The sequence below is a fragment of the Vigna radiata genome, chromosome 1 (genome assembly GCF_000741045.1).
Source record: "Vigna radiata var. radiata cultivar VC1973A chromosome 1, Vradiata_ver6, whole genome shotgun sequence".
Lineage (NCBI taxonomy): Eukaryota > Viridiplantae > Streptophyta > Magnoliopsida > Fabales > Fabaceae > Vigna > Vigna radiata.
In genome coordinates this window covers 8,049,744-8,060,009 of record NC_028351.1, presented here as the reverse complement: position 1 = coordinate 8,060,009, position 10,266 = coordinate 8,049,744, and the positions used below count along the sequence as shown (strand labels likewise).

At 30.4% G+C, this 10,266-nt stretch overlaps 1 protein-coding gene across 7 annotated transcripts; it reads right to left on the bottom strand.

Annotated features, from left to right (window-relative positions):
- Positions 1-1,627: 1,627 nt before the first annotated feature.
- LOC106764559 (putative nuclease HARBI1) lies at positions 1,628-6,834 on the bottom strand. Of its 7 annotated transcripts, XM_022783593.1 has the most exons (8): positions 6,528-6,834; positions 6,298-6,395; positions 6,118-6,217; positions 5,295-5,415; positions 4,742-5,205; positions 4,439-4,664; positions 2,401-2,904; positions 1,628-1,938 (listed from the first exon to the last, which is right to left on the bottom strand). In XM_022783593.1, exons 5-8 carry the CDS (start codon positions 5,177-5,179, stop codon positions 1,910-1,912), a joined length of 1,197 nt encoding a protein of 398 aa, XP_022639314.1. In that variant the 5' UTR covers positions 5,180-5,205; positions 5,295-5,415; positions 6,118-6,217; positions 6,298-6,395; positions 6,528-6,834; the 3' UTR covers positions 1,628-1,909. The 7 variants fall into 7 exon arrangements, with proteins under 7 accessions (XP_022639314.1, XP_022639313.1, XP_014504328.2 ...); XM_022783592.1 differs by having other exon boundaries at positions 6,118-6,395; XM_014648842.2 differs by lacking the exons at positions 6,118-6,217; positions 6,298-6,395 and adding an exon at positions 5,634-5,758.
- Positions 6,835-10,266: the final 3,432 nt, after the last annotated feature.

Sequence of the window (10,266 nt, the reverse complement as noted above, 5' to 3'; positions counted from 1 at the left end):
ATATATATATATATATATATATATATATATATATATATATATATATATATATATATATATATATATATATATATATATATATAATATGAAAAAGAGAATTAACGAACATTTCAGTTTGAAAGTTTTACTTTGAGTGTGATATCAGATTTTTTTTTATATAAACAATTCATATCTTATTTGTGGAGAAACTCTCCAATTTTAATAAAAAAAGAATTTTAGACAATTGTATTAGAGTCTAATTTCTCTTTCTTGATGTCTAACTTAATGAAAGACATATAAAATAATATATACTTAATGAATAAAATATATATTTTTTTGAAAAGTTTTCATTTGTTTATATTAATTTTAGTGATAACGACAAAAGACGAGTTCTTAATAATTTAGTTAAATATTTATCCAAATCTTTATTATTAAATATTTTAAGGATTTGTTTTTATAACAGTATAAAAGGTCACAAAAGATCACTTATCTATTGATAAGTATTTTATGTGTATATATATTTGATGTGAAATTTTGTATATACCTAATATTATTTAGGTTAATACTTTTACGGTATTCATACATAGTGTTACCAAAATGTTCATACAACCTTGTGAGTTGTTATAACTCATTTTAAATTGTGGAATTGGCACCATGGTGCATGAGTCATATGATATGATCAAAAGGGAATTGCATAAAGTGGGAAAAAGGCTATGCCATCATACATGGCGCACGAGATTTAGCACATCAAACTCATATGGTCCTTCCAAATTCATACTAAATTCACGTGGAGTTTGAGTTTTCTTTAACTTTACAGTTCAATTGGGGGGTTTGGGATTCATGGAAAAAGTTTCAAGCACAAATGTGACACATTCATTCTATAAAGGTTTTGGCCTTTCTAAAATTGAGAACATATTTTCTATTTTTTTTAGGTTTAATAGGTATGGATGTTCTATATTTGGAGGTTTGTTTCAATTGGGTCCTTTAATTTTGAAAATGATCAATTAGGTCCCTAATTTTGTCAATTTGAATCAATAACAGTCTTTCCGTTAAATGCAGTTACCGCCGTGAAGTTTTTGAACATGTGACACGCTGACCCTTCCAGGTGGCACAGTTTCAAGTGCATAGGTGGATTATAAAAGGGTGAAATCCCTTTTAATTTAGAGATTTTACCTTTTTATAATCCACCTATGCACTTGAAATGATGCCACCTGGAAGCGTCAGTGTGTCACATGTTCAAAAATTTCACAGCGTTAACTGCATTTAACAAAAAGGTTTTTATTGATTCAAATTGACAAAATTAGGAAGCTAATTGATCACTTCAAAAATTGGAAGACCCAATTAAAACAAACCTCCAAATATAGGGACATCCGAACCTATTAAACCTTTTTTTTTATACGAAGAAATGTTAAATACTAACTTATTTTACCATATTTCTCACTTTAGAAAATCGTGTAAGAAACAATAGATATAACATATTTTCATTCCCCTATTTTCCTGTTTTATTGCCATCTAAAAAAGTCAGGAAATATATTAACTTGAATTAGTATCTGTTCAAGTACTATTTATCATTGCTAACTTAAAATGGTTATAGAAATATATGAAATTGAAAAGGATGAATAACAAACATGTGTACTGTGTAGTGAGTATATTAAGAATGTTTTTGGAGCTATTAAATTAAAGTAAAAGGTTAACATGATTATCTATGTAACAAAAATATTTGTCGGAGGTAATTTCACATTTTGAAGTTCATTGAATGGCATAAAAGTATCAACGCAGAAGAATGTGAGGAATATGATAATGTCTTAGGGAATACCGTACTGAATCACGTGCCGAAGTTCCACAACATGACAGCAATGTATTAGCCTTTCAAGCTAAGTCACTTCTCTGTCTATGTACCTTCATTCCCAATTCCATGTCAGTATATTTCTTATGGTCCCATGAAAATATTTGAGTACCCTGTACACCAAATGTAACTATATCAGTTTGGCTTGAACTGACTATGAATATTGAATATGAAGGTCACTCACATGACCTTACTTGGTAACAAGAGGAGGTACACAGAAAAAAAAAAAAAAAATCTTCCAAACAACTGTAGGAAATTTGGATAGTAAAAATTGGCAAAGAAATCATTTTTTTTGAAGAAAAGTCCACAGTAAAAAATCTGAAGGATTTTTTTTTTCTTTCTAAATCGACCTTTTACTGAATTCATCTATTGCCAAGGATCATTGGCCCCAATATTGAAGCGTATAGTATCTTACCATAATTAAAAGCAAAAGCTTATGAGATGAGATGTGATGTACAGGACTACTGTTTTATAAAAAAAACGCTAATGTAAACTATGACAACAGTCTCATACTGTAGATCCCGAGGAAAAGGAAAACCTAATCTGATCATATAAGCTTGATTAATGAAATTTACATGGGGGGAAATCTTGGATAAAATCATTCCACATTTCAGCAGCAATAGAGTTCCTTAATTGTGAAGCATGTACAACTTCTTCAGAATCAAAAGTATGATCTGATGCCTGAGTCTGGCTCTCAACATCCATCTTTGGTTCCACTGCCATTTCTAATTGGGGTTCTGATTCCTCCATTGGAAATGAACCATGCTCATACATCTTGAAAATCCAATCATCTGGCTTCTCATTGCGAATGAAATTGTGTAATGCACATGCAGCCACCACCAACTTCACTTGTGTTTGTAATGGGTAAGAAGGAGCAGACATCAATATAGGAAATCGTGCCTTTAAAGCCCCAAAAGTTCGATCAATGACGTTTCGTAATAATGAGTGCCGTTGATTGAATAGTTCTGTGGCATCTTGTGGGTGGAAATCGCTGGGAAATTCCTTGTAGTAGGGAATGGAATATGGAGCAACGAAACCTGGCACATTTGGATACTTACTGTCTACGATGTAGTATCTACCTGTATCATAGGACAGAGTGCATGGAAGCCATAGGAAATAATTAATCATTTGACCCTTAAGTTTGCATCATGTTTCATTTTTGTTGTGTTAGCTTCATATGTTTCGATTAAGTCTTAAATATAAAAAGTTGGAAATGTTTTCCCTTAGTTGCTTAGGGAACATAGGAATACATCACCAATCAATCACCTAAGGTGGCATTTGCCATTGTCATCTCTCAAGCACAACCAAATAAAAGTTGAAATTAGCTAATTAGTGAAATATATACCATCTTGATCAACTTCAATTTGATGCAGCTAAAGGATAGTTGGTTAAAGTTCCAATACGTTTGGTTCAAATGATAAAAGGAAAAGCTAGAGTCTCCTTTTTGTGTTTGGATCAAGAAAGGGGAAGGGAAAACATGAATCACACACTGCAATATCATTGCTAATATTAAAGGAGACGAGGAAGCAATTTAGCTGGTATAGTCCAAAAGTTATAAATTACACTACTCTCCTATAAATTCACTCAATATCAGAGGAAAGAAAAATAGATGGAAGGGAGATTTTGGAGGCCACTCATTTCCTCTCCACCCAACTAACCTTTTAAACAAAAAGATATCAACTTAAAAAAAAAATGCCCTCCCTTTATTTCCCTTCAATCAAATACACCATGCTTTTTATTTTCAAACCAAATTAACGGGCATTTGCGGAGAGAACATAATATCCTCAAATCCCAAAAATGAGAAGTGAATTTCATCCGCTCAACCCCTCTATCATCTCTTTGAGCTTTGCCTAGAACAAACATAGGGAATGACAACGAGTCAACAGGATTCGATGAAAGTGTGAGAAATGGACAGAAGAAAAGGAGACATATGGTTTTTGTGTGTGTGAGAAATCGACCCAATAAAATTAAAGGAAAATTGTTCATATAGTAATGGATGAGTCAACAGGATTGACGTCTAGTATTTCCACAGTACGGAGCCTGAATCTCGACTTTTTTGGGGAGAAGTAAAAACCAGTTCAAACAATACACAAAGTTAGAGAAGCCCAACAGAGAGCAACATGAATATTTTTTTTTCTTCTATTTGGTTTGAAGAAGGGATGAATCATAACATGCATAATTTCACAACAATGAACCAAAAACACTTTTTGAGCTGGAAGTGAAGTTTTATTCCATATCAACAGTTAATTTCGAAGGGATTGTTACATATACAATGCGCAAGAAATGTAATTGACTGTTTTTTATACAAAAATGAAATAGGTAGCCGGTTGAAAGGGTTGGTTATAAAAACATTACATCTTGTTACTCTCGTTTATTTAGGACATAATTGAAGCATAAAACTTTTGATACAAGAATGAAATTGATATGAATTTAAAAGGACAAAGGAGTTCAGATCTTCTAAATCAGTATATCATACAACTGAAATAGAATGACTTTAGCTTCCGAGTGTTAGAAGTTGGTTTCATTCAAGAGACAGAGTTCAAACAGTATTACAACCTAAATCATAACTGCATTTTACATAAATTTACCCAAATAAAATAACAGAATATTTACCTTCAGGGACCTGCAATTTGCTCCGTCTTGTAATTGCTGAATTAAAAACTTGCAAGTCTGTAGCAGATCCTTCCCATCCAGCCAAAACATAATGGAACTTGAGGTCAAACGAGCAAGCTGCCAGAATATTCTGTGAAAGTAAACCATTCTTGTTGCGGAAAGGTCCTTGCTCATCTACACCTACCGTCACTGGTACATGTATACCATCAATTACTCCCACACAATCCTATTAAAGAGTTTTTAAAAAGTAAGACAAAATCAATCCATACAAGATAGTGATCAAAGTCATTTCTGAAATCTTACTTTAAAATATGGATAAAATCTAGGATCTTCAGAGATTTCTGAAGGAACAACAGAACCAGGAGGCTGAAATTGTTCCAGTGAAATTGACATTATAGCATTCAAAACATGGTTAAAGTGACGACTAATAGTTTCCCCAGAATAATGAAATAACTCTTGAACTGCTCTTGTCCGTAGATTATGTCCAATTATGAACACAAATATGGCTAGTTGCTCTTCAATTTTGATTCGATTTGTGTGACGCAATAAACCCTTGGCTTGCAGGATATTACATAACTTATAAAATACATGTTTATCCATGCGAAAACTCTCCAGACAACATTCATTTTGACCATTGAGTACTTCGTCAACAAATTTTGCACCATTAGATGCTAAACGAATCAGTTCCTTGGGGACATGATTTCCGGAGACTCCATCATTTTCCTCTTCAGAACTCTCCATTAAGGAATTATGACTGCTTCTGAGTTCTGACAGATGTTATATGTCAGTAGATACAAGTATGAAAACGAAATTTGTTGTACCATAAAAATGTAAATCAATGGCCAATCATTCATACCTTTTCAACCCCTTCCTCCCTTTCTCTTTCACTTGAGTGGGACTAAAAGCCAGACAAGGTTTCTCAAATTTGGCAATTATGGCCTAGTTACAAACAGAACTTAGCTCCACTCCCGGCACATCTGAATATAAGCTTCATTTATCAAAAAATAAAAACTAAAGAAGGCGAGAAAGACACAGTCATAAATTGCCGAGAACAGACTAAGCACAAAGCATGGAAAGTGCATGGTATGATAAGCATCTACTCAACTTCGCTCATACACCATGATTTTGCATTTGCGTCAAGTCTGTATATGCTATTGCATTTAAAGCCAGAAAATGAAAATGAGAGATACTTAACACACAAGTCCAAAAATTTCCTTTGACAATTCAAAATAGTCCAGTAATGGTCCTAGTAGACGAGAGATACTGAACACAAACAATGGAGCGTTTATGTAAATGAGCCACTAGATTTTACATTAATTCCTGCATAGAAAAGGATACATTTGTTTGAGGAAAGAGTTCAAATTCAAATAAAATGCAACATCAAGTACCTAGACACAAGCTAGGAAGCAAGGATATGGCATGCGACATGGATATGATATAAGAGAGCACACAAATTTTAAAATCATAAACATAACACAAAAATGCATAAAATTAACACAAAACATAGATATGAAGTCAGAAGAGAGAACCACTGTTTCAAAAGTATGAGTCCTTGTAAACATAATACAATTTTATAATTTATCTAAGTACTGTGATCATTCTATCCTTATTAGTGTAAAGTTTTAAAAGGAAAAATTAAATACAGGTAACAGCAATCAAAGCGTCTATGGATTACTAACATGGATACTTGTTTGACACAACTAAGAAACGACGCAGCTACTTTTAAATGCTCCATTTGATTGCCCAACTCTTTTCTCTTCTCTCATTCTTCGTTTCATGCTGAGCAGAAATGCCGGTAATTAATCACTCACACAATCAATACTGAAAAGACAAATGCTCGCAACAACTCTTTTAAATACCTCAAGTACTGACTTAAGCATATCAGGAATAACAATTTTTCAAGCGCCTAACTTCGTATTTATTTAATCTCCCTCGTGAATTTGTAATCTACAATAAACTACAACAAACAACAGCAAAGAGTGACTTACTAGCAAAGATCAAACTAAAACATGAAGAATGCACAAAAAGTTACAAAAACCTAAGTAAACACCATCAATGTACAGACATTAGAAACAAGACGAGCCTCAACCTCACAAGATGTTTTGAAACACTGTTCGCCGTCGCGATTGTGGCAGCAACGTCAACGCGACCGCAGTTATGGTCGCATTTATCTGTTATTTCGCGCAATACCAAAATAACCGCAATTGCGGCAGCAATTCAAACCTCTTCTGCACACACAACAGTTTACGGCGAATTCGCACCTTAGATAAATGCGTCACACTCCCAGTTTGTCAGCACAGAAGCAGTGAAATCGCAATTCCATATGCGGCTGCCGGAAGTGATTTTGTTGCAGTGAAAGTAATTCGTAATCACTGAGAGAGACGACGTCGTTCAAGTCGAACCAATCCAAAATTTCTCTCATATGTAACTTAGTACAACATTAATCAATAATAGAATGGCATAATTGCATTTTATTTAATGAGTTAAACATGTTTTAATTTTTAATTAAAATTAGTTTCTTTTTCCAATTTTAGTATAGTTTATTAGTCTTTGAATTAATTTAATTTTTAAATAAGTTCATTTAACTTTTCAAAATTTTAAAATATTATAATGTAAACTTTAAATAAATAAAACAAAATTTATATAAAGAAATTAAATCTATATATTTCTAAAATTAGAAAACTAAATTAAATCAAAAAATTTAAAAGTCGTTTAGAATAGTTTATATTGATTACATTTAAAATTTTATCTAAACATAAATAGTTATTCTAGATAATCATTTGAATAAACACCATTTTATATGGTCTTAACACTCTAAAATATATGCAATCATAATTAGTTTTTGAAACTTTAATTACACTTTCTAATTATATATATATATATATATATATATATATATATATTAAGTGATGATTAGTTGAATTAAGAAAGGTAACACCGATATAAATACAATATCTTGTTGTATGATTAAAATAAGATTCACTATTGATATGTTATTTAAAAAAAAACAATTTTTAAGAGAATTTAACCCAAAATACAACTCAAGTATTTTTATAAAACATCCAATATTATAAAATTTAGAACTATATTTCGTGCACGTCTCATAATAATAACACTTGATTGTAGACTTTCTTATTATTAATAGTTGATACCAATAGTTGTGGATGAGTTAACTCAGTCTCTAATTCCTCCAATATGTTATCCATTAATTTATTTGTTTAAAATGAATTCCTTTTATTTTAGTCAAAGTAATTAAATTTAATGTTCTCAAGTTCATCAAGACTTTAATATTTCATATAATATAGGATTATTAGTACTATTAAGTGCTTTTATTTTAATTGGTAATAATTAATAAATATTCTTATTGATGATTGTTAAGTTAACTTTTCCAAATATAAAATATAATATAAGGAGGTAGGTCTACCAGTAAAATACATTATAGATGGAAAAGCAACAATTTAACGAGTACGTATACACAAATAAAGTAAACATAAACTTTTTACTCGTTTATTAATAAAACAAGCTCGCAGATACTAATAATTTGAAATTAATTAAAAAGTATAGTATTATATCTGGTAAACATTTTTTAATTTGTTATGGACAATAAATTAATATTTTATTTACATTGAATGCAAAATTATATTTTAGAATTATTATTAATTTAAAATTATAAAATTGGTAATCACCAGTAGCATACGTAACGCCTTCGAAATAACCGATGTGGGACATAGACAGCTTATATATTTGGATTGAAATTATGAATGACTTGGAAATGAGTCAGAGAAAAAGATACGTCGTACCCTTGCAGATTTAGTGGGAGAACCATTGAACATGTTATATATTTTTAAGATGATTAATATATTGATTATTTTTATCTAATACTGCTTTATAGATTTATGGAGTGTTTTAGGATGATTTATATCAAAAAAATACAAAATATTAAAAAAAAAATAGTAGAACTTACGTTAAAAATAATTTTAAATATTTCAAGATTGTTTATCTCCTTTTTGTTTAAATTTTTAGAAAGTATTAAATAGTTTTAATTTTTTAAGACAAAACATCCCCTAACCAATTCTATTTATATTTATCTATTTTAGACTTAATAGTACTTTTAACCTCCAGATATTTTAATTATTATGATATTTTACTCCAGAAATACGTATTTTTATTCCTAAATTGTCTTCCATATATTAAAACTGTGCAACTAATTTATCTATAAATTAATTTTTATTGACGTGATCTTCACTTGTCTTGGAATCACCCGATTACTATATTAATATTGCGAAGAGTCAACTGAAAATCCGATAACATAAAAAATTAATCAAATTCAAAATATATAAAAAAATACAGTTAACGTAATTTGAAAACTAAAATCGTAACCATGACCATACCTAAAAGATGAAAAGTGCAACCAGCTTTATATTCGTGTCTCTAGAATATTAAATATTTTGTATTCAATGCTTTATCAATAAATTAAGACATGAGAATATGTATAAAAATATCGACTAGCATTGTGGAAGTATAGCTGTCATATTTGTTACTTTGTTTGAAAGTAGAAGTGCCTATGGAGGAGAGTGGAGTTTTTCTTGCTTGTTTGTTCCCACTTTAGTTTTCTTTTATGGTAATATACCAAGTTATTCACATTCCAACTTCATCTATGTTTATTGGATGATTGAAATATAGGGAATTTAGAAAAATTTTGGGATGAAGTCTACATATGCATTGTGACTTAATATAGAGTGGAGATATCACTAAAAGCAACAATCAATAAATTTATCACTTAATAATATGTGATTTCTTTAGTTGACATGTTTAAGGAAAACTTTTAACATAAGTTTGTGATTGTTAAATTGAGTTATAAACATATAATAAAAATGTACAAAACAAATTAATGGAATTAAGATAAAAATAATAGTACTATTTTAAATATCGTCTTTTAAGAGTGATTCGGAAGAGATAACAATTTACTTCTCTATTTAAGAAAAATAGATCCGTTTAAGGTAGAAATACCTTGAGGTAGGTTTCCAAATCAATTGATCCATTATATTTATTGATATTAAGAGTAATTCACTTGAGAATTCGAACCTCTTCAATATATGGTGAAATGGTAAAAACTGCGTAAATGTTATTGATTTGCATGACCTTGTTCATTAGGTGTTTAGGAATAACAATAGAAGAAATTTGTTGATCAAATTTTCATAATTCTTTTTGTGTGGACGATCTTGGAACTCATACAAGAGCTCTAGGAGTATTCAATATTTGTTAGCTTTTTTAGAATGTTCAATAACCTCTTTTTTGTCGTTTATCTTGTCTATCATATTTGATCGATGTGTTATAGTGAGCGTCATGGGTTATCAAGGTTTCTCAACAAGATCATGTAGTTTGTTCTAAGCCTCGCTTAACTTATGTTTGGTCAATCCACTCTTTTTACTTTGCTGACGAAGGATGAACTATAACTATTTTAAGCAATATGAGACTTTAATATTCGTTCAAAATGTTTAGACTATCTCTTTAACTCAAAACATTGAATAGAATCATCTCTATCAAGATTGTCGAATCTTTTATTTATAGCTTGAAACTTTTCATGATGATGTATTCATGTAGGCTCAAAGTCTTTACTAAATTTTATTTATATATATATTGATTACCACTTGTTAGAGATTTTTCTCATTTTTCTAAAGAAGTGTCTCTGCATGGTTTTTGATATTGATGATTACGTTAAGATCCATATCTTGATATAAGAATGTGGATGCTTGGGTTTGACTTCAAATATGAATGAAGTGTTTTTGACATGTAAGGACTAAAACTCTTAAAAATCAATTTGGTAT